General features: G+C 42.6%; 1 protein-coding gene across 4 annotated transcripts in view; it reads right to left on the bottom strand.

The window, feature by feature from the left end:
- The window catches only part of NETO1 (neuropilin and tolloid like 1), a 302,715-nt gene extending 280,766 nt beyond the window's left edge, over positions 1 to 21,949 (bottom strand). For 3 of the 4 annotated variants that reach the window (XM_073590007.1, XM_073590008.1, XM_073590009.1), the window contains exons 1-3: positions 20,929 to 21,947; positions 19,871 to 19,924; positions 19,634 to 19,771 (exon numbers count right to left, since the gene is read on the bottom strand). In XM_073590007.1, coding sequence (XP_073446108.1) covers positions 19,634 to 19,771; positions 19,871 to 19,924; positions 20,929 to 20,956 — 220 coding nt within the window. In that variant the 5' untranslated portion in view covers positions 20,957 to 21,947. Of the gene's footprint in view, positions 1 to 19,633; positions 19,772 to 19,870; positions 19,925 to 20,928 lie in introns of all 4 variants that reach the window. The other variant, XR_012234899.1, reaches the window with a different exon arrangement.
- Positions 21,950 to 27,473: the final 5,524 nt, after the last annotated feature.

Below are 27,473 nucleotides of genomic sequence, written 5' to 3'. Positions count from 1 at the left end.
AAGATGTTTATAATCTTCTATATACTTCTCTAAGTGCAACTTGCTTGTCAGTCGGGATAGTAGTCCTGTTTATGGTGAATATTTGGTTGCCTCTGTATTAAATTTTGTAATTTATGTCGAGTTATTGAGGAGATTCATAACATAATTTTTATGATTATTAATGCTGTGTCAACCTATCTATATCTCGAATGACTGCATTTGGTGCACATATTTTGTTAGCATAACATCTTTCATTGACAAATATTCCTGGCCTCCTGCGAATGTTTGCTTCAGTAAAACTATTCCATTGAAGGTTTTTCTATTTTTTATTTTTGTTTTACCTTTTGATAATTTTGTGTGCCCTCCGCGGGAATCTCTCTATATATACTCTGCTGTGGATTCTATATATAATTTTTGTCGCTATTATAGTCTCTTAGATGCCCATTTGGCTGCCCATTAACAAAATGCCGGGCTGTCCCTCCATCTATCCTCTGCGCCTTCGCGGTGTTCCAGGCATCTTATATCAGCACCGGGGAGCTATGGGTGTCTAGTCACGTGGGGCCCCACGTGGTGTTGGCGTCACACCTCCCTGCTTGCTGTGCCGGGATTGCCTGCTCATCTCCCAGGCAACGGATCCTCTTACCCGCCCACATTCCCTGCACTATGGCGGGGACTCATAGCATGGGTGTTGTTATAACAACGTATGATGACTTCTGGTTGTATATCCAGCGTTCCTTCCGGTCTGGGCCCTTTTTAAACTGAGCGTTCATGCTAATAGTACCCCCCCTGAAGAAGGTGCTTCCGAAACGTTGGGGCGGGCACGGGGACCTGGATTTGCCTGCACTTGCTATTTTCAGGTAACTTACAATATACCGATGTAATTGTGATCCTTATTGTACATGATATGTATCTGTCCTTATTCAGGGACAGCTTCATGGGTATTTCAAAGAAAAAAGCAGCATATATGTATATGGGAATTGTTATCCTCATTTCTCCTCTGCTGCTTTCACCCTGATGTATAGACGTTTTTTCTATGTCATATATGACAATATTTGTATACCACTGGCAATAGTGTTCCCCGGGTCCTGATCATGTTTTATTAATGACCAACTAGCACTGCTGCATGTTTTAATTGCAATTTGTTCATTGCATTTCCACATAATAAAGTATCCTTTTCACTATGACCTTTTGGTTGCTTCTTGGATTCGTCCTCTCCCCCTTTTTCATGTGATTGTTTGCAACCGGTCAATTACAGTCCACAATGCTATACTATATATTGGGACATTAATTATTCTTTTTTTTTTATATACCGTCCATTACATTGTCCCATATGACCTTTACATTGTTTTTCACTACCTTCCTTGTATATTAATTCACATCCATTGCAGTACAACCGCGGTACAGTTACTCATAACCCTAGTAGTATAACCACGGTACAGTTATTCACAAACGTCGTAGTATAACCAATGTACAGTTATACACAACCCTCAAAGTATAACTACGGTACAGTTAGTCACATTCCTTGCAGTATAACCAACATACAGTAATTCCCATGCCATGTAGCAAAACCACTGTACAGTAATTCACAACCCTTGTGGTATAGCCAGTCTACAGTTATTCACAACTCTCAGAGTATAACCATGGTAGAGTTATTCACAACTCTTGTAGTATAACCACAGTACACTTATTCACAACCCTCATAGTATAACCACGGTATAGTTATTCACCTACCTTGCATTCTAATCAACATACAGTAATTCACATCCCATGTAGAAAAACCACTGTGCAGTAACTCACAATCCTTGTAGCATAACCACTGTGCATTTTTTCACAACACTCATAGTATAACCACCGTGCAGTTATGTACAACCAGGAATACACTTTTGCTACTAAGGAATACAATATAACAGGACAACTGTGGACAGGTTTCACTTTGGTTTAGAAATTATGCTACATACATAATTTACAGTCAGATAACATCTGTACTATGATCCCTTCATCATTTACTGTAAGTGCTGTCAATCCATATGCAGCAACAAGCAAAACAAGTTATTGTCAGGTCTGACATTTTTATGTGAAGGATTTGGTAGATTATGGAAATCCTAATTAAAAAACACTTATCTAAAAGTAAGCAGTTTATGAAGCACGAAGGGGTTTAGTAATTTCTAGTGCTCGGCACAAACATTTTTTATATGTAAAAACATTATAGAAACCTTGCTCTTCATCCATGAATTATTTGCTATATTTGTCTGCCATGTGGGCTACAATCCAGATTTTGTTGGTCATAAATTGTTTGTCATGTTTGCTTGTCATTCGGGCAACACAAGATTACTAGTGAAAAGACTGTGAAGGTTCTCAATTTTATACATTTTTAATTGTCTCTTATTTTTGCTTGCCAAGTCGACTACAGAACAGGCACTTCTGGTGAAGAGAGAACGACTGTTGGATAGATTCTTGATAGTTGTGTTCCACCTCCATTTGTCTCTAACTTAATGTATCCTGAGATGTACAAGATGTTAAACAAACATTCGGAAAAATATACTGTATATCGTCAACAGATGCCTCAGTGGATGCCATCTATTGACCATCTGTAACTCATAGGCTCCCATTTTAAAAAACTGTAAGCATTGTTTTACTGATTGACTGTAAGGGATGACTCTGAATTATCCCATCTGTTGTCCATCTGATTCTCATAGGTTTCCATTTTAAAATAAAACACATACAGTATGTTTAACATAAATGGATATGTTTAAGGGTATATACGTCCAACCTGCAGCGAACAGCTGTTACAGCGCAGTGGAAGGGGTTTCTAGAAATCCCATGCCCACTGTGCGTCCAGAGATGCCCGTGACTAACCTGCAGAGATGGAAATGCAGCACATCTCTCCGGACCGCAGCATATTAATTTCTCTTGACGCGTTTCCGCAAGACAAATTTCACACATACAGTGGCGACGTGGTGAATCTGCGCGGTTCAGTGAACACATGCGGATTCACCTGCGTTCAATAGACGGCAGCGCTTTGAACGCAGCGAACATGTGCTGCGTCCAAAGCGCTGCCAGTTCCAGCTCTTCGGCTCATACCCTAGCAATAATCTTTTCTCTTTTCTACTGGATCACATGAGATTGTATTGAATTTGTATCATAATAGCTTGTATACCTTAATTCGATTCAAGTAAGGTTGGACACGTATATGTACTGTATCACTATCATTCTATTCATTTAAAATGATGATGGGTCCTCCAATTGATATATGGCAAGTTTCTGCTTTCCAACAGATACACCTAATAAGACTGCAGACCAAAGATAAAACTATGGAAACTCTAGTAAATCAATAGCAGGTTAGCAGAGATTAAAAATTTGGTAGTCACATCTTTGTACAATTAGAAGATTGTACAATTGTTTGTAAACTCATATTAGCTCCTGTCATGCTCGCCATGTCTATCATGTCCGCTTTGCCTCATGACCCCTGGAGCGGTGTGCACGCACATCTCATGTCTGCTATCCTGCATGTTCCCTAGAGCAGTGTGCACACTCACCTCATGACTGTTGAGCTGCGGGATGCCTGCGTTTCTGCTGTGCCTTCTGTGATTGTCTCGTCATGTCTAGAACCCCTGATCATGTGTCCATCCTATGTTCCAGCAGAGGCTGGTTCTGCATTCATCTCTGCATGTCAGGAACTCTGATCATGTGACCTGCCTAGGTTTCAGCACTGGTTCTGCTATCATCTCTGCATGTCTGGAACTCTGATCATGTGACCTGCATAGGTTCAGCACTGGTTCTGCTATCATCTCTGCATGTCTGGAATTCTGATCATGTGACCTGCCTAGGTTTCAGCACTGGTTCTGCTATCATTTCTGCATGTCTGGAACTCTGATCATGTGACCTGCCTAGGTTTCAGCACTGGTTCTGCAATCATCCCTGGATGTCTGGAATCCTGATTATGTGACTGCTCCCTGTGATCCTGGAGGAACTGAACTGGAAGCTCTTCCCTGGTCCTGACCCAGAAGTGGAGGTGCTATGCCCTATATCAGACCGCCCCTTCCTATGCTCAGGGCCTGAGTATTGTGTTGCTTCCCTGCATGGCTGTTTGTCTGCTGGGTCGCTCCCTCTATTCTGTGCCCATGCACTCTGCCCTGTCGTGCGTCTCTGCACACGCTCCGTGCTCGTACTCTGCCTCTTGTCTCGTGCCATGTCTTGTGTTGTCTCTCGTGCCATGTTTGTCTTTGCCTTGCTTTGCCTTGTAGTCCTTCCTTGCTCTGCCTTGAGTTCCTCCCTATGGTCTCTGCCTTTGCTTGCTCTGCCTCTCTCTCTCCTATGGTGCTCCGTAGTGCTCCCTGGCACACGCACCATTCCTCCTCTCTGACTTTTTGTGCTCTTTTCCATGTCTAGTCCCAAGGCTCTGCCTTGGCCCGGCTCTGGGCTTCGGCCTACGCTCTGCTGCTAGACTCTTTCCTGTTGTGCTCTCTTGCACATTTCTAGGCTAGTCTCAAGGCTCTGCCTTGGCCCGGGTCTGGGCTTCGGCCTACGCTCCGCTGCTAGCTCTGTTCTTGCTTTGACCTGATTCTGTGTTTCTGCCTATGCTTCTGTTCCTGGTTCCGTTCTCTGCCTAAGCTCTGCCTGGTTTCTTGTCTTGTCTTCCCTTGCTGCTTCATGTCCTCTTTGCATGCGCCTGGCCTTCCTAGCCTCCTGTTTGTGCCTCAGCCGTGCCCGCCCTAGCCGTGCCCGTCTGCTTGTGCCTCAGCCGTGCTCGTCGGTCAGTGACAGCTGTGTCGCCTGCCATGCCTCAGCCGGGTTCGCTGGAGTCTTGCCCGTCTGTCAGTGCCGCAGCCCGATCATTTAGCCAGTGCTCCAGCCGTGCCCTCTGTGCTTCCTTGCACTTCACGCTGTTTCTGCACTGTGCTTTTCGTGCTCTCTAAAGCACGTGCAGGCCCTTGCCTGCCCATGGCATACCTCCCCGTGCTTCTATAATAGTATGCGCAGGTTTTGCCATGTATCCTGTCGTGCCCTCTTGCACGCACAGGTCCTAACCCTGTTCTCGAACTCTGTCCCTGGCGTGGCTCCTAACACGCACCCTGCCTTGAACCTTGACCCTGGCGCGTCTCTTTGCATGCGCAGGACTCTGCTTTGTTACATTGTGCCTTGGCGTGTCTCTATACACATACTCTGTCTTGTGCCTTGGCATGTCTCTACACACGCACTCTGTCTTGTACCTTGTGCTTTGGCGTGTCTCTTCACACGCACCCTGTCTTGTTTTGTGAACCCTGGCATGTCCCCTACACACGCACCTTGCCTTGCACCTAGCCTTGGACCTTGGTGTGTTCCCTAACACGCACCATGCCTGGATATCTGTCGTGTCTCCTTGCCTGAACCCTGGTTTGCCTGCCGGATGCCCGGAACCTGCCGATCACTGCCAGAGATCGTAAGCTAGATGACTGTGGCCTGATGTCCGGAGCTGATGTCCGCAGCCTGATGCCTTGATCATCTCGATTGTTGCCAGCGGTCCGGAGTCCAATGCCATTGTGCCTTTACCTGTACCTAGGCATGCCACTTGGCACGTACTATGCTATGGACCTTGGCGTGCCCACGCGCGCACCTTGCACGTTTTGCTTGTTTTCACATTTGCATTGAATGTGATCCTGAAGATCTTAATGAAGATACCTTGCACTTACCTCTTGTCTTGTCTTGTTTCCTGCTTGTCCCTGGTCGTCAGACACTCCCATAGTGTCCCCCTGAGCTGGCCGTCTGGTCCCAGCAGTTGTGGTGGCTCACCCCTTTGGTCTTGTCCCTGACACTCCCTGTATAGGGGGTGGTACCTCAAGGTCAGCTCGCCCTCGGTGGGTGGGTGCCACGACCCAGAGGGTCCACTCAAAAAATGGGCTCAGCAGAAGCTGAGTCCGTCACAGCTCCTGTGTCCAAAGGAGGTGACATTGTAATTCTACATATCATAAACTCATATGTATACTCATTTACTAGGTTCACTGGATGTTCAGATTTCATTATATTCCTCCAATAAAACCTATGGCATGCTGCCCTTTTTTCCTGGTAAAACGACAGACACCATGACAGAAGCCATGCGGACTCATTACAAGTCAGTGGAGTAATGGCGTTTGTCATTTAACAGGTTAATCTCTGACATGGAAAAGAACAACATATTACATAATGCTGGTGCTAACCAAGACTCCTGAAAGTTTGGAGGAAATTTATGTAAACTTCATTCAGATAGTAATTCTCATCAAATTCAAGCCTAGTGCTCTAGTGTGCAACTCAGCAGTAGCCACCAAGACCCTTGCAGCCCATGATGGAGCTTTATTTATATACTTCTGGACAACCCCTTGCGTTTACAATATTTTGGACTTTTATTGAGACTTTTAATCATTTTTTGTAAACGTTTTGCATCTCTTTTTTTTATTGTGCTCTAAGTATTCTATAATCAAATTGTTCTCAACGTGTGTCTTCAATAGCACACAATTCTCCAGTCCCTTGACTTCCTTGTTGCTGGAAAAGGCAGGTGCTGTTTCGGCCACAGTTCCGGCTCTGTGTCCTTTTTCTGAGCTAATTGTGCCACCGTGACACATTCTGTTCTGTTAGTGGAGTTCTGTTAGTGTGCTTGTTCTGATTAGGAGAACAACTCTGCAAGCAGCAAGAGATGGGGCCCAAGGGTGTTGTCAATTTGCAAGACTGATAACATCAGCTCCAAGTCAGAGGCTGACAAAGAGGGGGAGGTAAACAGCTAATGGCTGTATAGACTGTATAGAAATTAATGGGCTAAAGAAAAGTGACTTGGATCTCAGGAGTTTACTCCTCAGCCTGGAATATAGCTTCTGCACATGTTCGGGCAGACTTTGGTGGTTGGTCTTCTTGGCTGTAAAGGGCCTGTCACACTAAGCGATATCGCTAGCAATATCGCTATAACGTCACTGCTTTTTGTGACGTTATAGAGATATTGCTAGCGATATTGCTATGTCTGATACTTACCTCCGACCGCTCCCCCGCTGGTTATCGCTGATCGCGCGAGAACGTCCTGGACCGTTTCTCGTCATCAGATTCCTGCTGGGCTTCCTGCTGTGGAGACGAGCGACTCATGGATGCGGGCGGGAGGATGTCATGATCGCCTCGTCTGACAGGTAAGTAGCGACCCCCGACCCCTGCGATGTTACTGGTGAGATCTGCCTGTGTGGCAGCTCACTAGTGACCACTTAGCGATGCACCAGCGATCCTGACCGCGTCATATCGCTGGTCGGGATCGCTGGTGCATCGCTAAGTGTGACAGTACCTTAAATAATGGAAGAGAAAAGCTCTCACAGCAAGAGAGCGATAACATATAAGAAAAGTAAATCAATTGCACACTTGCTTATTTTGGTGCAAACGATGCCAATACACTGCGTTCCAAATTATTATGCAAATTGGATTTAAGTGTCATAAAGATGTAATTTTTTGTTTTTCAAATAAACTCATAGATGCTATTGTGTATCAGGGCTCTTTGGATCACTGAAATCAATCTCAAACGCCTGTGATAATTAGTTTACCAGGTGAGCCTAATTAAAGGAAAACTACTTAAGAATGATGTTCCACATTATTAAGCAGGGCACAGGTTTCAAGGAATTTAAGAAAGAAAACGGATCTCTCTGCTGCTGAAAAGCATCAAATAGTGCAATGCCTTGGTCATGAGATGAAAACATTAGATATTTCCCAAAAACTTAAACGTGATCATCGTACTTTTAAGAGATATGTGGTTGATTCTGAGCACAAACGATAAAGGCAGAATGAGGAAGGTTTCTGCCAGGCAAGTTCATCGGATTAAGAGAGCAGCTGCTAAAAAGCCATTACAAACCAGCAAACAGATATTTAAAGCTGCTGGTGCCTCTGGAGTCCCTCGAACCTCAAGGTGTAGGATCCTTCAAAGGCTTGCTGTGGTGCATAAAGCTACTATTCGGCCACTCCTAAACAGTGTTCACAAGCAGAAATGGTTGCAGTGGGCCCAGACATAGATGAAGACTAATTTTCAAACAGTCTTGTTTACTGATGAGTGTCGAGCAACCCTGGATGGTCCAGATGGATGGAGTAGTGGATGGTTGGTGGATGGCCACTATGTCCTAACAAGGCTGCGACGTCAGCAAGGAGGTGGAGGAGTCATGTTTTGGGCCGGAATCATGGGGAAACAGCTGGTAGGGCTCTTTAAGGTTCCTGAAGGTGTGAAAATGACCTCTGCAAAGTATATAGAGTTTCTGACTGACCGCTGTCTTCCATGGTATAAAAAGCAGAAATGTGCCTTCAGGAGCAAAATCCTCTTCATGCATGACACTGCACCATGTCATGCTGCAAAGAATACATCTGAGTCATTGACTGCTATGGGCATAAAAGGAGATAAACTCATGGTGTGGCCACCATCTTTCCCTGACCTCAACCCTATAGAGAACCTTTGGAGTATCATCAAGCGAAAGATCTATGAGGGTGGAAGGCAGTTCACATCAAAACAGCAGCTCTGGGAGGCTATTCTGACTTCATGCAAAGAAATACAAGGAGAAACTCTCAAAAAAATTCACAAGTTCAATGGATGCAAGAATTGTGAAGGTGATATCAAAGAAGGGTTCCTATGTTAACATGTAACTTGGCCTGTTAGGATGTTTTGGAGTTAAATAGCTTTTTTGTTCGGTGAATGTGACCTCCTAAATGCTGCAAATTCCACAAATGAGCATTTTCAGTTCTTTAAAACATATCAAATGGTTAGAAATTCTACTGTGCATAATAATTTGGAACAGTGCAATTTGAGTTTTTATTCATTTTGGAGATTATACTGTTATCATTGGGAGGTTTCTTCAATAAAATTCGATGCATACTCTAATGGGTGATGACTTTTATTAGTCTGACTCTCATTTGTACCGACTATTTAGGAAAATCAGAGAAAAACATCATTTGCATAATAATTTGGAACACAGTGTATTATAACATAAGTATAATTGTTTAAGAATATTGCAATCTTTCACAAGTGACTGCATGCAACATCTCAACAACTCTCCTCTTTGATGATATACCTTAAATGACTTAAAGAACTACTAAAACAGCATGGCATCCTACTGTAATCCAGCTATGATTGCATAAAACTATCAAATACAGTTATTTAATCTTCATTACACATTCCCTCCAAACTGTTTTACTCCTTATTTTCTTAGTCTAATAGACTCAAAAATTATTAAATGCACAGCAAGCATACATGCTGAAAAATGCTTTGAATATTTACAAAACATAGCTTTCATTGTTAGTAGCAAAACGGTTACAGACTGAGTTCAATTAGTGAACAAAAATCACTTGATCGGCACCTCCTGCTGAGGTGTGCGGCACTCACAAATTGCAGTCTGTGAGCAAGCCAGGAAAATGTTAAATGCTCTGATGCGTTCACCTTAAATAACCAAGGGCTGAAACACACGGTTTATCTAATTTAATCAACCTTGGCCTAAATATATGTACATTTTCTCTAACTCACTTTTTGTTAGAAGATAAATTTCAACATTAAATTGAAGATTAATTTATATTATATCAATATTGCCAATTATTCAGTGAAATACGTTATTGAATTTTTAGCAGACATGATCAATTCTTTTGAAATTTGAGTTTGCTATGTTCACTTACAGTAATTGTTCCCAGTGAAAAGACATACTGCATATACTCGTGTATAAGTCGAGTTTTAAAGCACTTTTTTTGTCATAAAAACAGTCCCCCCCTCGGCTTATACACGAGTCAATTGTCCCAGAATGCCGGCGGGGAAGGAGGAGTGGTGGAGCAGCTGGTCACAGGAGGCAGGAGCCGGTGGCTGCGGCTGTAACTGTGCCCGCTGCTAGTCAGAAATGAATGTTCATTTCTCTTATAGCGTGCACAGTGACACCAGCAGCAGCCGGCTTCCAGAAGACATCCTACTCACCTTCCTGCACACCCTCGCTACATCTTGTTTGTTCCGGCGCCAGCAGCATTTCTGGCCAACCGATCATGTGGCCCCGCTCATTAAGGTAATGAGTATGCACGCTTCTCCATTCTCATAGGCGAGGAGTGAATATTCATTACCTTAATGAGTGGGGCCACATGATCGCTCGGCAGGGAGAGCTGCTGGCGCCGGAATGAGATGAGGGTGAGCAAGATGGTGTGTAGGATGTTTGTTTTTTTTAATAGGAAACATGCATACAAGGAGAGGGGATAATTAGCCATGCATACAAGGACAGCGATGGGGGAGCCATGCATACAAGGACAGGGAGAGGGGAGCCATGCATACCTTGACAGGGTTGAGGGGACAATGCATACCGTGCTTATACTTGAGTCAATAAGCTTACCCAGTTTTTTGTGGCAAAATTAGGTGTCTTGGCTTATGCTCGGGTCGGCTTATACTCGAGTATATACAGTATGTAACACTATATGGTCTTCTGGGACTGTATCTAACCCCTTTCAAACTTCTTACAAACCCTTAGTAATGTCAAAGTGACATCAATGTAAGCAAGGATAATAACTTGGTAGTAATCAACAGCCCATTTAATAATAGTGCACTGACAGAGATTTCATGTTTTTAAAAATTAGAAAATGGTCCATAAATTATTCCCCTTTATCATTCAGGATCAAACAGACCATTTGGTGCAGAACACTGCCTCGAACTGACAGTGCCATTGTTGGAGATTACATCATCCTGCTGTGACAGAAATGCGGGATATGCTGTATATTCCGTAATGCCTTCCCCACTAATACTGGTGGCAGAGGCAAATGAGTCTGATTGTAGCCTACATTTGGTAGTACTACTGCACGGATGGTTGCTGGCAGTGGTGTTACTTCTGTTAGAGCCTCCCATAATCTTATCCTGTCTATTGCCATTGTCACATTTTTTTACCGCACATAAAAAAACTTTTGCCAATTTTTCATCCCCAATTATTTCATCCTTTTGCAAAAGGCCATAACAAGTAAAACAGAAGTGTACGGAAAGCAAAATGTGTCAGCAGGCCGCAGTATAGGTCTGGTGTGCACAGTTGTCAAAATGAACTAGCAAAGCAGTTGTTGAACATTGGACATGCACAGTAAAAAGTGTACATTTTTTAAAACTTTTTAATTTTTTTTTAATAAAAAAATCAACCCTTTGCCACAAAAATAAGTAATAAGAAATGCTGGTAAGGTACACAACAAAAGTCAGCACCTGCATCAGGGTACTGTATTCTTGTGGCTCATAATGATGTAAAAATTCACTAGAAAAACATAAGACGAAAAAATAATTCTTTGGAACACCCTCATTGTGAGGCAGACCGTTGCAGTTAAATGTTTGGACATTGGGGAATTTTCTTTTGCATTTTTAAAAAATAATTATCCCCCACAACACAGTCAGAAAAAGGGTGGCAAAAGAATTGTAAAAGCTCAGAATAGCCGCTTGTGACAAGCCAGCACACCTCTAACTGGTACTAATTTCAGATTTTTTTTTCTGTAAAAATTTGCACTGGCTTCCTGCTTTGTAGTACATTATGAAAGAAGAAAAAAATTTGTAACTAATTCAAAAGCAGCAGGATAAATGCCAGCGACACCGTATCAGTGATCAGTCACACTGAGTCTGTCACTGCTGATAGCACCTCCTCTATATGCTGAAATATTTACATTTATAATGTGAAAAGTTTCCACCAATGTTCATAAAACACAAAAAAAACTTTAAGAGATTGTCCAACAAATTAAAAAAAGCGGTACAATACTCTATTCCAAAAAACAATATCCAGTAAAACAATGTACCGTATATACTCGAGTATAAGCCAAGACTTTCAGCCCATTTTTTAAGGCTGAAAGTGCCCCCACTCGGCTTATACTCGAGTCATATACACCAGGGGTTGGCGGGGGAGAGGGAGCGAGGATGTCAGATCATACTCGTCCCCTCCTGGCGCGGTCTCTGCAGCCCCTGCTTCTCCCAAGGTCTCGGCGCCTTCCTTCAGCGGTCACGTGGTACCACTCATTAAAGTCATGAATATGCACATATTCATGATTTTAATGAGCGGTACCATGTGACTGCTGAAGGAAGGGAGAACATGGGAGAAGCAGGGGCTGCAGAGACCGCGCCAGGAGGGGGTAAGTATATGCGATATTCACCTGTCCCCATTCCACCACTGCATGCCGTTCTGTCCTCTGCATCCTCTGTCTGTGACGTTCAGGTCAGAGGGTGCAATGATGTAGCTAATGCACACCCTCTGCCTGAACAGTCACTGACAGAGGAACCCGGAAGACAGAGTGGCGCACAGCGGTGGAATGGGGACAGGTAAATATCTCAGGAGCCGGGGCCTGAGCCAACAATGACACTGGCACCTGTCCCCCATAGCGCACTGGTGTCCCCGCCTGCTTAGAATACTGGCACCTAGCCCCCAATGACGAGAGGTATGTCTTTTTTTTTAATTCACAGCAGCATATGAGGCCATAACCATTCAGAGCAGCATATGGGGCATACCGTAATCTATGGAGCATCTTATGGGGCAGCATATGGGGCATAATATATGGGGCAGCATATGGGGCATAATCTATGGAGCATCTTATGGGGCAGCATATGGTGCATAATCTATGGAGCATTTTATTTGGCAGCGTATGGGGCAGCATATGGGGCATAATCTATGGGGCAGCATATGGGGCATAATCTATGGAGCATTTTATGGGGCAGCATATGGGGCATAATCTATGGAACATCTTATGGGGCCATAACCATTATGGAGCAACATATGGGGCATATTCTATGGCACATCTTATGGGGCCATAACCTTTATTGGGCAGCATATGGGGCATATTATTCTATGGAGCATCTTATGGGGCCATTATTAACCTTTGTGCAGCATTATATCGGGTGTATTTTGTATGGCGCAACGTATGGGACCATCATGAACTGTATGGAGCATTATATGGGGCTCCTGATTCAATATGGCTATTCAAAAACATTTAGCCTATTGATGTCTCAATTAATTTTACTTTTATTGGTATCTATTTTTATCTTTGAAATTTACCAGTAGCTGCTGCATTTTCCAACCTAGGCTTATGCTCGAGTCAATAACTATTCCCAGTTTTCTTGTGGCAAAATTAGGGGGGTCGGCTTATACTCGGGTTGGCTTATACTCGCGTATATATGGTACATGTTAAACATTTACTAATTATAATCAGATCCTGTAGGTGATGGCTGCCACTGTATGTTTCCTCTAACTGTATGCATTCTATGGTCAATAATAAATGTGTGCAAATAGAGTTTTAAGGTCCATGTACTCTATACACCCCACCCACCTTCAAATTAGAAGAAAGTATAGGTAAATAATTTTATTTCCCAATTCATTTGTAGACTAGGTATAAAGACATGAGTCTATAGTATAGGGTACCAGGTAAAAGAGGTTGCCTTGTGGCTGGCAGGTAGGCACACACACTTTGATCAGAATGTTTGCTTAGAACCTCATGCTTTTATGCGTGTAGCAATAGTGACATACAAGTATCATGTATTTAATATTTCTATAGTGCTGGAGCAAAAGTGCTTGAGTACAAATGAAGGGGTTTTACCACTAACAAAAGTAAGTTCAATTTAATCAATAGATCACAAGATAATAATAATTTCCACAATTGGATGTGTTTAAATTAAATGTTCTTATACTGAGATAATCTTATAAATGTGCCCCTGCTGTGTACTGTGTAATGGCTGTGTCTGACCGTACAGAAACATGGTCTGATCATACCACAGCTCCTGGGCAGGGTGAGGAGAAAAAGGTATACAGACATTACAGTATGGGATCACAAATGATTATTTCTTAGAATTAAAACAATGTTTAAAAACTAGCAGAGAAATGTTTTACCTCACAAAAAGAATCAGCTGTGATCCCATGCTGTGCTATACACATACAGTTTTGTTTCCCCCCCTGACCAGGAGCTGTGCTATGATCAGACCATCTTTCTGCACGGTGAGACACAGTACACAGCAGGGGCACATTTATAAGATTATCTCAGCACAGGCATTTTTATTAAACAAATCCAATTGTGGAAATTATTATTATTCCAAGATCTATTGATTAAAATGAACTTTTGCTTGTGGGAAAACCCCTTTAAGTGCTCAAGTTTAGGTCATTCTGTCATGAGCGCAATAACACAAAAATTAAATGATTGCTTGCTATATGATGATAATAATATCACTAGTACTCCAAAATGAAGCAGAAAGAAGACTTTATTCAAAAACATTCTAGGAGTATCATATATTTGGGACTCTCTTAGATTTTTCCTAGATTATTCAGAAAAATATGCCATATATTCAACAATATCAGTTGTCCCTTTGGAAACATCTTAAACAATTTTTAACCCAATGTTTTGTTTATTTATTTTTTTCATAGTAAAGCTATATTAACTTTAAGGTTAAAAGCAAATCTGGTCTTATTTTGAAAGGTTGGCTCTTCAATTCTATCACTCCAATCACCCCCATACGAGGGGTGGACATAGCATTGGTGCAATCTGTGCAGACGCATAGGTGCCCTAGAGGTAAGGGGGTCCATTTCTACCTGTAAAGCAGGCACAATTTTCAATTTTTAAGAGGTGCTGGGCTGCAAAGGACCCATTTATTGTTCTTGCACAAGGACCATTATCTGTCTGTGTCCGCCAGTGCCCTATACAGGACAGTTTTCAAATAAATGTGTGATAATTTGTCCAGATAACATTTTAGACAGTTGCCTAACTAACAATCCTACACAGTTCTGTGTCCACCATGCACAGAAACAATAATTTACTGTCAAGCGCCATCACCAGTGTAATGTACACTATCATACAGTTACTAAATAATATCAACATAAGGTGATAACAGCTACATCCATGAAAAGTTCAAGTAATTATGTCCAAATGAAACTACTGCACAAATAATATTAACATTCAAATGCGAAAACATTTTGTGGCGCCCCTTCAGCAAATCTGACAACACTCCAGACCCTGATCTTAAAAAAGTTTCTAACACAGGTCGTCACAGGGTATCATTCCACTAGAATTCCCAGCAATCATCTACAATGTAGGGGGAGATTAAGCATTACACTGCCCCAGTTAAAGGGAATCTGTCACACTATTTTCGGCCTATGAGATGCGCCACCGCCATCAGGGGCTTATCTACAGAATTTTGCATGAAAGATAAGAAAAACGAGTTATATTATACTTACTGGGGGCAGGGGCGGGTGCGATGGGTGTCGCGGTTCGGTCTGGCGCCTCCTATTTTCCAGAGATGACATCCTCCTTCTTAATTCTGCTGCGACTCCTGCACAGGCGTACTTTATCTGCCCTACTGAGGGCAGAGTAAAGTACTGCAATGCGCAGGCGCCGGGAGAGGTCAGAGAGGTCCGGCGCCTGCACACTGTAGTACTTTACTCTGACCTCAACAAGGCAGAGTAAGTGCACCTGCGCAGGAGCCACGACAGAAGTAAGAAGGAGGACGTCATCTCTAGAAGATGGGAGGCGCCGGATTGGACCGCGACACCCATCGGACCGGACTGGACACCGAGGTGAGTATAATATATCTTGTTATTCTTAACTTTCAGGTTACATCGGGGGCTTATCTAAAGAATTACAGAATGCTGTAGATAAGCCCCTGATGGCGGTGGCCACAGCTTATAGGCCGAAAATAGGGTTACAGATTCCCTTTAAGGGTAATTTGTCATCTGTATAATGCATGGTTCTGGTCTTAGCAGTTCTCAGTCTTAATAAAGGGATATACAAGACCAGCTCTGCCCTCACCTACTGTATCCTCATCCATCCCCTGTAGATTGTGAGCACTAGTGGGCAGGGTCCTCTCTCCTCCTGTACCAGTCGTGACTTGTATTGTTTAAAATTATTGTACTTGTTTTTTATTATGTTTACTCCTCCTCACATGTAAATTGCCATGAAATAAAAGGTGCTATAATAATAAATAATAATTATAATACCTCAAGCTGTGTGATTATGGGCTGGGTTCATTCACACATAAGTGATTTTCTCATATGAGAAAAACTATCCTGAATTTCATCAATGGTTTTTATCAGAATTTGGTCAGTTGGTCAGATTTCACCACCAGAGTTTGGTCAGTGCTTAATCAGCATTTCTTAGATGTATAGAAAAAAAACAGAGTTTCTCAAGCTTTTCCTTTCAAACTATCCATGAAAATCAAATAGTACCCGACGCCATCTAAGTGCTGTCCGATTTTTTCATCTACCCATAAACTTGCATTGTCGGTTTTGAGCATCAGTTCAACATCGGGCAAATCTCTGTGCATTTGTGCAGACTCCTGGGTCCGAGGTAGAAAATCAGACATGTAAACTATCCCATAGATTATCATAGATACTAATACCCTCCACGAAAGGACGAATAGAACTCATACACGAAAAACTGACGTGTGAAAGAGTCCTGACTCAGAATCCCTATATAGGAACTCTGTAGATAGGCGACGCTTTCTTTTTTAACTACATCTATAAGTATGGAGAGCCATTATGTTTTACTTAGTAGCTGCATTCTCTGATAATACTAATGGAATCCATTGAAGGCTTTACTATATTTCCACCCGCCAATGTAAAATGTTTTCATAGAGAATTTTGTACCTACTTGATCCATAAGATTATGAATTACTAGTGCTATGGTGGTAGTTTTAGTCTACTACGATTATGTTTCAGATTGTGATCTGTCTTCTAATTTGGCCTCTAATGATTTGCTATTTTCTGAACCCTGCCTGACCACACCATTTCTATGCTTGAGGGAGCTTTAACCCCATGTCCATTTCTGGGCCACACTAGGACTAAGAAACGGTTCTAGCACAAACCCCAACATCACACAAAAATATTTATCCCACTCCAATAAATACTTGAAAAATAGAGGTGCAAAGTGCATGCTTAAGCACATTTTGCATTGCTTATTCATAATCCTTACCACCCACAAAACAAGAAGGAAAATAAATGACACATGGAAACATCTCATAAAACATTTAGGGGGAAAAATACACTTGTTTTGTGAGCCAGGAGCCAAGTGCAAACTACCTCTTCACAAGCTAGTGAAAGACTAGAAGCAATGGGATGAAACTGAATGGGAGGAGACACAGATTAGATATTAGAAAAAACTTTTTGACAGTGAGGGAGATCAATGAGTGGAACAGGCTGCCACGAGAGGTGGTGAGTACTCCTTCAATAGAAGTCTTCAAACAGAGGCTGCACAGACATCTGTCTGGGATGATTTAGTGAATCCTGATTTGAGCAGGGGGTTGGATCAGATGACCCAGGAGGTCCCTTCCAACTCTACCATTCTATGATTCTAAGCCCAATACAACAAATAATACTGTCATACAATTACCATATAGTGGTCAGATACCAAGTCTACACAGGCAAGTTATCATGCTGCAGACTATACAAGTGTTCGCCCAGTTGAGATGGCTGTAGTGTCCGTTCAGGAGACCACTAGAGTAATTACTTAAGCACAGAGGGAACAGACAGTGGAAGGATCAGTGCAGAGGTCAGGATACTTCATATGAAGGAAAATTTCCCATCACTGCATGCAACAGATTAAAACTTACATTTCTAAATTTTGCAGAGACAATAATCATTAACAAATGTATTCTTCACCTGCTTTATGCCTAAACCACCTACATATTAGATACATTCGACAGATTAGATATTCACACATTAGATGCATGTCACACACGGGACTCAGATATTAGGTACATGATACAAGTAAATCACATATTAGATACATGATACATAAACATCACTCACAATTTTGATACAAATACACATATCTCTCACACATCAGATACATGACACACGCACATCACGCACATATTAGATACATAATATACAAACAACATTCACACATGTCACTCACATAGAGAAGGAAAAATCAATTTGCAGGACACGGTCCATCGGCTAGGTCAGTAATCTGGGACTGCTGGACTGCAGGCTTGTGAATCTCCGGACCTCCTGTTCCTTCATTTGATTCAGTCGCTGGTGTGACGCCGTTTGCGCATCATGCTACATTGATGACGCCGCACCAGCCCGGCTAATCAAAAGAGGAGCTGGAAATACTGAGAGGTAAAGAAATTTTTGTGTCCCCATACAGTGGTCACTGTTACTGATATGACTGGTGGACACGTCCTGTGAATTAATTCTGCCATCTCCAATGTCACATACTAGACATATGATAGCATTGATATCACTGAAACATTATGTGCAGTGTAGATGTCACACATTGCATATATGTCATACACATCATATTACATACAATCTGTGAAGATGGCACATCACTCGCAATACATAGATGCTGTCCACAAACTCTTCACATTTGACTTTAGAATTACACTGCAATAGTACCGAAAGTACCTGCCCTTTTGCTCTTATGACACTAACTACTCACTTACTCCCCACCCCCAGCAATAACTGGCAGGACGATTAACCAGTCAGACTCCGTCTATAAGTGGTGCCAATGGTGACTATAGTGGAAACTATAAGAAAATGTTTACCAGTAGGTTTTGGGGGAACTCCTGAGCAGTATCTGCTCTTTGACTTAAAAGCACCCCTTATCATGCTGCCAGTTCCAGACCCCTTTCTTCTCACCTCCTCCTTTGCCCCGTTGGGTCTGGTGTCTCCTTTGTCATTACTGCTCCAACCTTCTGTCCCTTCCTCTCTAATTTACTCCCTTCTGTGCTTTCTACTCTCTTTGCTCTTGTTGGGCAAAGGATCCTCTTCCTCAGTGTCTTCCCATGGTCACAAAGGTGACCGAGACACTGGTAATGGGGCATGGCCAGCTGGAATTTCAGAAGCACAAACATTGAGCTCCACACAAATACAATTAAAAAGTGTCCAGCAAGGAGGCCCAGATAGGATTAGCCCGGTGAGGCAGATTGCCAGTCTAGACATATTTCATTTGGTCGATAAAATGTGCCAAAATAGACATTTTCATGCGATTTATATATAATGTAATAAGGTTACCTCTACCTGCAATAGTTTTCTTATAAAACACAAGCCTTATGTGAGATGCAGAATAAAACACTGAACAATCACCTTACACGTTTGAGTTTTCCATGTCTCTGAACCAAAGAAAATATGGTGAAACACAAGAGTCATTGTCTATGAAAGTTTTGCCAACATCGGTAGAGTATGAACAAAAGTCCACCCACATAGAAAACAGTTCTTCTCTTCCATGATTAATATTCCTGCAAAACCTCAAGTGATTTCATATTTTAAAAACCATTAAAGCCTCTGATCCGTCATAAACAACAGAAATAATATTGAGAGTTTTCACAAAGAGACATACTGTAATGCAAAATGGTGAATAGCTCCTTAGGGATTGGAGCCTGAAAGCATTTGATAAATTATAGCACACTCTTTTCCTAAATCCTCCCTTTACTAATCTATTAATCTCTCAACTAAAGCACAAGAAGTCTTGACAACACTGGGGAAAATGAACTTGAATGTTGGCATCATTTTATATTTCAATTAGCCGAGCTTAGGTTTTCGAAAAGTCATATTTACAGATTTAATAAGCGGCATACAATTAACCTTGTGAATCTGGACTTTTTGGTCTTGGTCCCATATCTGGGGAGGAGTAGACCAAATCTGAATCATACAGAGAACTGCAATCTAATCTTATGTACTACTGTGTGTTGTAAAGCCAATACTCTGCTCAATTCTCTAAATATTACTCTAGTTACCTTCTATTATGTATATACACTCCCTGTCAGGAGGGTATTTGTTGGGGTAATTGGGAGAGGTAAAAATTCCTCCATCTGAATACTTTGTCCAGGATCCACACTGCAATGATTTCTGCCCTTCTGGAGTGGTTGGTTTGTCTGAAAAGTAAAATATCGACATGTTACGTTAACGCTACGTCGTATTTATCCATACGGACAATGACTTCAGCAAAAAATATTTCTGCCTGCCGTACTTACCTCCTAATTTTTTGGTCGCCCAAGACACGTGCAGAATAATTAGACTCGTTACAACTGCAATAAAAGAAGAGAGCTTGTTGTTTAGTCACCATTCCGTGTTGTACACCGTACACAGCATTGCAGGTTATTTACAGTACCGAGACGTAGCGGGTAGACGAGAGGTTATATGGTTAGGTAGTCTGACTGTGTGTAGTATCGCATGCAGCGCCCCATAGTACACAAGCCGTCTCTGAGGATACAGAAGTGTGTCTGATGTGTCAGACAATGCGTCGTGTCTCACAGTCACTAGATAAGGTGATCTGCGCTCTGCTCAACTCCTCATACACCCAGGTAGCCACCGCATTGAAGAAATGACCATCTCCATCATTACTACGGTCCACAGAAAGAAGCTCAAATTCACCTTCATTGGGAAAAGTATTTGGTTGATCTAGAATGGGATGCAATCAAGGACAGATCTATAGTATATCGCGCGGCATTACCATCCTGACCTTTGCGGCTAACTTAAAGGGAAGAGCGGATTAATAATGCCTATTAACCATATGCACATACATGTACGGCAGCATCAAAAGCCCAATATGTTGACTCACAGACGGAGCTGTCCTTGGTACTGAATGAGTTATGGAAATCAACCCTCATAATATACACAGTTAAAGGGCCTGTGTATATTTAATGTAGTGAAACTGAGTGTCCAAGCAATTTTAATATAGTTCTGGGCAAACATACCACCCGCTGTACCCTTATCTAATAAGCACATGAAGCAAATATATATATATGTATATATATATATATTCTACACACTGCCCTTTATCATATTAGGGAGCACTTTGCTGTGCACAGCATTTACTAATCACTGCAGAAGAGGAAAGGGCACTGTTATACCTCCATTCACCACAGCAGTTGTGCTACATCTCCAGAATGCCAATGTATATACACCCCCAGCAGCAGAGCATATATACAGCCTATGGCCACAGCAGTAATGGCCAGGATGAGCAGCAGTGCCAGTAAGGTGTCTGTCTGTCCATTGCACCTCGTTTGGGGGAAGCTGCAGGCATACTCACTGTGACACAAGCTGCGCCCATGGACCATGTCTGTTCTTTACACAAGGGGCTTCGATCTCCACCAATTCCATTTAGATCCGGGAGGACTTCCAGTGCGGGGGAATAGGATGGGTGAGCAGGAATTGCCACTTCCTCTCAAGTAATCACCATGATCGCATGTAGGGGATAAGAGTCTGTGAGCACCGCATCCACACACTAGATCACATCTCCCCGGCAGATCCCCAGATCGCCGCAACAGATCGCCATGGTCATCATCCTCATAATGAAGGCTGGGGATCGCACGGAGCAATCGGGCTACTAATCATTAGTTTCATACAGGAGCACAGCCACATGCAGCCAGGACGAGTGAGCCGGTTCACACAGCAGCGGTTCCTGGGGCTTCCCGTGCATTGAAAGGATTAATGGGCTTGTCATCTGCTCCCTCTGCTTGCTCCACCTTTGCAATCTTCTGAGGGGAAGCTTTGCAAATATAGGGATTTAATAATATTTCTGCGATGAAATCCGCATTAAAACAGCCAAATCCCTCAGTGTGGAGCAAATCCAAAGACTCTGCTTGTCGCATAGTATCAATGCAAGGAAGGCAGGCAGTGAGCCCTATACTGGGGGAAGCAGCAGCAATCCACCGATGTCACTATATGAAGGTCTATGACAGTCTTCTGCAGCAGGTCCTATGCACTAAGACTCCTCCAGAATCCACTGGACCATCAAACTTCAGCAGTAAATCCCAGAGCCACAAGTGAGCAGGTGCAGGCACTGTACAAGCAGAGGAGACCACCTTGCTCCCAGGATACTACCATGTCACCCTCCATGACTTCAGGTGTCCTGGACAGATCCAGCACTGACCTCCATCTCCATGCCTCTTCCAGGGCTCAGCTTCCCTTTCCAATCAGTGACCTCTCCCAGCAGAGCTCCTAGCCTGGCATCAGGGGGAGCTGCTGCCTCCTCTATGGCAAGCACCACTCCACCAGCCTCCCTGGGACTGACTCATCAGTGATGCACACTGTCAGCAGCACCAGACCACTGAAAGCCAACATCAGGGCTTAGCATATTATTGAAGAAGGGAGGGGGATGCTCTGAAGAGAGGATTGGTCTTTATTTCGCCTCAATATCTGCAGAAGAGACGCTAAGGACTTATTCTGTGCCTCCATGAGATGATGATAGCAGGGAGACTGATCTATAACTTGCTAGATTACCATGCTAAAGTTACTTTCATAGTTGTCTAGCTTCTTATTGAGGGCAGAAGTTAGCTTCTTATTAACAAAAAAAAAAGAATTTTATTTCTTTTCCTAGTCCATGGTGGCCAAAACTTCTCATAAAAATGAGATAGTATGCTTTGAGGAGCCCCGATGGTGAAAAAAAAAAACTTGAAAGCAGTTACAAACCAAACCATTAGACATCATAGTAGGATGTAATTTAAAGGGTTAAATGACCTTGGTATTCTGAATTCACACTCCCAATGCACAGTTTTGAGAAGCCAAAAAAAAAAAAATGAGCAGGAGAATAAGTTGGTATGCATGCAACGTATAAGAGCATGTTCACACTGTGGCCTTTTAACAGAAAAAACTAAGATAGAAGCCAAATGAGGAAATGCCATGCTGTTGGTAAGTAAATAATAATAATAAGGCACTAAATAAACGCTGTTTAAAGCCATCCCACCACAACAATTCTTATACTCTAGTATTAAAATTTCATCTAGTGTCAGTTGACCTCAATGTAGATAAGGACTGAGCAGGGCCGGGGTACAACCGGTGAGACACCTACCTGTCCATGGGACCCTATATAAGTCAAATGCCTTGCTCAATAAAGGGAGTAACACTCGTGTTTGTACAAAGTGAAAAAATCCACAGCAATACTATACCAAAAAAAAGAGCCACAGTTAGGGAAGCCTGGCCCAATGGGTTCTGGGAATGAAAGCTGCCATCATAATGGGCAGAGTGACATTTTTCACAGATTTGAATATGTTACCTGGGGTCCTCAAAAAATTAAATGACTTTGAGCCTCACAACTCTCACTGCCAACATACAGAAAAGGATGCCCTGCATCAAACTATGAAATTCGGGCTGGCCTAAAATGGGTTTTGGATATAAAAGCTGGTATAAAATTGGTTAATTTTTCATTGATTTTAATAAGTAATTAGGGTTGTAAAGAGTTTAATGATTTAACCTATTGATCTCACAGCGCCAATACACATGTGTTGAATTAGATTCCTTACCTTCAGGATGGCCCAAATGGAACTTGAACATAACAATTTACATTGAATAGTAAATGGTATGTAAAAAAGAGTAAAATTATTATCAACCACATATATCACACTGTAATCATAAAAGCTGACATGAAACTGAGGAGACATGTTTTACTTATTTGAATAAGTAACTTTTGCACTCAAAATCTGAATCTGAGCTGCTGAATTTGCACCAGTCATATAGCTAGGCATGCCTTGCATCAGATTAAGTCTACACTAGACTGACCCAAATGACGTCTGCATATAAAACCTGGCATGAAACTGAGCAAAAAGCCAATGTTTACTGATTTGGATAAGTAACTGCTGTTTTTAAAGAGTTAAGCTACCTTGTGCCACAATCCTACACCACAGGCACAAAGATGGGGATGTCCCTCATCAGTCCACTCCAAGCTTGCCCAATGTGGTTCTGGGCATAAAAACTGGTATCAGATTAGGCGATCAACCACTTTTTACTGATATTGTCAGGCGCATACACTCAGGACAAAATGGATACCAATGTATCTGTCCACTTTAAAGACCCATTGAAAAAAACATAGAATCATAGAAAATTACAGTTGGAAGGGACCTCTTGTGTCATCTGGTCCAACCCCCTGCTCAATGGAAGGTTCACTAAATCATCGCAGATTTCCTCCAGCCTCGGATTGAAGACTTCCATTCAAGGAGAACTCACACTAGGGATGAGTGAATAGCTTCGGATAAGAGCTTATCTGAATAGCTATAGCGCTTACCGAATAACTGCACAGGTACCCGGACACCTGGAACACTCCCGATGATCAGCTGCTTGGCGCCGCAGCTGCATGTGTCGCGGCTGTTTCACAGTCATAACATATGTATGGAGAGCCTGCTTGTTGGGCTCTCCATGGATGTGTTGTGACTGTGAAACAGCCGTGACACATGGAACTGCGACGCTGAACAGCTGATTAATGGGAGCATGCCAGGTATCCGGGTTCTCCGTGCAGTTATTCGGTAAGCGCTATAGCTATTCGAATAAGCTCTTATCTGAAGCTATTCGCTCATCCCTACTCACCACCTCTCATGGCAGCCTGTTTTACTCTTTGATTACCCTCGCTGTCAACAAGTTTTTCCTGATATCTGATCTGAATCTTCACCCTTCAGTTTCATCCCATTGCTACTAGTATTTCTTTGTGCAAATGAGAATAAGGATGATCCCTTTACACTGTGACATCCCTTCAGATGTTTGTAGACAGTTCTTAAGTCTCCTCTGTTGTGAATTCTCTTGATCTGACATCTAAGTCGGGGCTCCCTCTGGTGGTTACTGTGGGTAGTGGAGCTGGCCTGGTTGAGAGAAGTCTGCCACCTGACAACGATGATTGGAAATCAGGGGTTACTGACTGGGAGGATATTAGTGAGCAGGCTTCCCTCAGTTGCTGCTGGTGATTAGTTTCTTCCTGTGCATTTTTAGGTCTGCTCTCTCCTGCCTGATCCTGCATTTTTCAGTTAAGTTGTTCATTTGCTAATCCTTTGCATCTGATCTGGAATTGCCCCCTTCTGCTTTGCTGTGCGGGTTCAGGGTGCTCCCTGCTGGGGCAGTGCTGGACCCAGCTCCATATGTTACAGCTTGTGTCAGTTTTTTCAGTTCCCTGTTATATTAGTCTCTTTTGCTTTGCTGCCAGTTTTCACCAGAATGCTGATATAGTGGGGGAGAGGTCGTGAGACCTCAGTGTTTTTTGTACATCAGATGTGTTGGATTTTTTAGGGTTTTGTGTGATTGCAGACAGTGTCTTTCCTTTCCTATCTAGATAGTTTGGGCCCCATCATTTGCTCAGTCTATTCTCTGCCTGCGTTTGTGCCTCATCTTGTCTCACTAACATTATATGTTTGGGGGCTATCTATTTCTTTGGGATTCTACTCCGGGGCAGTTTAGAGTTCACCTTTCTTGCTTTAAGCTTAGTTAGTTCTTCAGCAGTGCGGAGGCATCTAGGGCATCGTAGGTACGCACCACGGCTACTGCTCGTTGTGTTGTTAGGATCAGGGGTCTGCAATCCGCTAAGTTACCAACCTTTCTGGTTTCCTGGTGGCCTAGCCTATTCCTGCCATCCTCCTCAGTGACCTATTTATAACAGAATCACCAGCCAAAACTGTAGACTCTAGGGTGCTCTAAAGAAGGAAAGAATTGTAAAAAAAAAAGTGTCAAGAATTGTTTTATATATTTTTTCCTCTTTTTCTCTGGGGCCGTAGGAGGATTTTTTCTTTAATGGAGACTAAGCAATTGTCTGATCGTGTTGAGAAGTGCGGGGAATTTTCTGCCTATCTCGCTCAATCATCTGCTCTTGAACCAAAAATCCCTACTCCCGATGTGTTTTCAGGGGATGGGTATAAATTTTTGAATTTTAAGAATAATTGTAAACTATTTTTCACTTTGAAACCTAACTCATCGGGGAGCTCGGTGCAGCAGGATAAAATTGTCATCTCCTTGCAGCGCGGTGATCCCCAGGACTGGGCTTTCTCTCTGACACCTGGAGATTCTATTCTGGCTAATGTGGATGCGTTTTTTCAATCCCTGGGGCTGTTGTATGATGAACCTAATTCTATTGATCAAGCTGAGAAAACCTTATTGGCATTGAACCAGGGTCAGGATGCTGCAGTTATATTGTCAAAAATTCCAAAAGTGGGCGATCTTTACTAAATGGAATGATGATGCCCTAGCAGCTCTCTTTCGGAAACGTCTGGCAGAAACCGTAAAAGATGTTATGGTGGGATTTCCTGTCCCCTCTGGTCTTAACGACTCAATGTCATTAGCCATTCAAATTGATCGATGTTTACGTGACCATAAAACTACACGAGAGGTGGTGCTGCCTTTCGAACAAACTTCTGAACCCATGCAATGTGATAGGGTTTTGTCTAGGGCGCAACGTCAAGAGCTTAGAAGGCTTAATAAGTTGTGCTTCTTTTGTGGGGACTCCTCTCATACTATTTCTGTCTGCCCTAAACAAGAAAAATATTTTGCTCACTCTTTTGTGGTGGGCAGTGTACAGCCTAAGTTCCTTTTGGCGGTTACCTTGATCTGCTCCTTGTATACATTTTCTGCTAAGGCTTTTGTTGATTCAGGAGCATCTTTGAATCGGATGGATTTTGACTTCGCCAAGCATTGTGGTTTTCCCATGGTGCCCCTGCGGACCCCTATTCCTTTGAGGGGTATTGATTCTACCCCTTTGGCAGAGAATAAACTCCAGTTTTGGACCCAGGTGATAAAGCGGGTCGCCCCGGACCACCAAGAGAATTGTAAATTTTTGGTGTTGCACGATTTACATGACATTTGTACTGGGTTTTCCTTGGCTGCAAACCCATAATCCTGTTTTGAATTGGAAATCTGTGTCTGTGGTGAGTTGGGGTTGCCAATGTGTTCTTAGTGACACTCCTGTTTTCTCCACCTCCCCCCAGTCTCATGATGTTCCTGACTATTTGGCTGATTTTTCTGATGTATTAAGTGAGAGTAAGTCCGTGTCTTTGCCTCCCCATAGGAGTTATGATTGCGCAATTGAGTTAATGCCCGGTTGTAAATTTCCCAAGGGTCGTCTTTTCAACTTATCCGTACCTGAACATGATGCTATGCGATCTTATATCAAGGAGTCATTGGAGAAGGGTCATATCAGACCATCCTCTTCAATTAGGTGCTGTTTTTTTGTGGTCAAGAAAGATGGCTCATTAAGGCCATGTATTGACTATCGGTCTCGTAATAAAATCACTATTAAATATCAGTACCCGTTACCCCTGATTTCTGATTTATTTTCTAGAGTTAAAAGTGCTTGTTGGTTTACCAAACTTTACCTCAGGGGGACGTATAATCTTATTCGCATCAAGCACGGGGGTGAATGGAAGACGGCGTTTAATACTCCAGAGGGACTTTTTGAGTACCTGGTGATGCCTTTTGGGCTCACTAATGCCCCTTCCATCTTCCAATCTTTTATGAACGATATTTTCCGGGACTTTGTGAATAAGTTCTTGATCATTTATCTGGATGATATTTTGATCTTTTCCAGTGATTGGGATTCTCATGTGGAACATGTCTGGACTGTGTTCCGGATTTTGAGGGAAAATACTCCGTATGTTAAGGGATGGAAATGTCTCTTTGGTGTACAGAAAATTTCGTTTTTGGGATTCATTTTGTCCCCGTCTGCTATTGAAATGGACCTGGCCAAGGTACAGGCCATTTATGATTGGGTTCAGCCCACTTCTCTGAAGGCTCGCCAGGAGTTTTTGGGTTTTGCTAATTTCTACCGTAACTTTATAAGTAATTTTTCTGGTATTGTTAAACCACTGACGGATTTCACCAAAAAGGGCG

The sequence above is a fragment of the Dendrobates tinctorius genome, unplaced genomic scaffold, assembly GCF_039654945.1.
Source record: "Dendrobates tinctorius isolate UK_male_01 unplaced genomic scaffold, ASM3965494v1 ptg000115l, whole genome shotgun sequence".
NCBI lineage: Eukaryota > Metazoa > Chordata > Amphibia > Anura > Dendrobatidae > Dendrobates > Dendrobates tinctorius.
The sequence above is the reverse complement of the archived record's forward strand: the minus strand, read 5'-3'. Positions and strand labels throughout refer to the sequence as shown.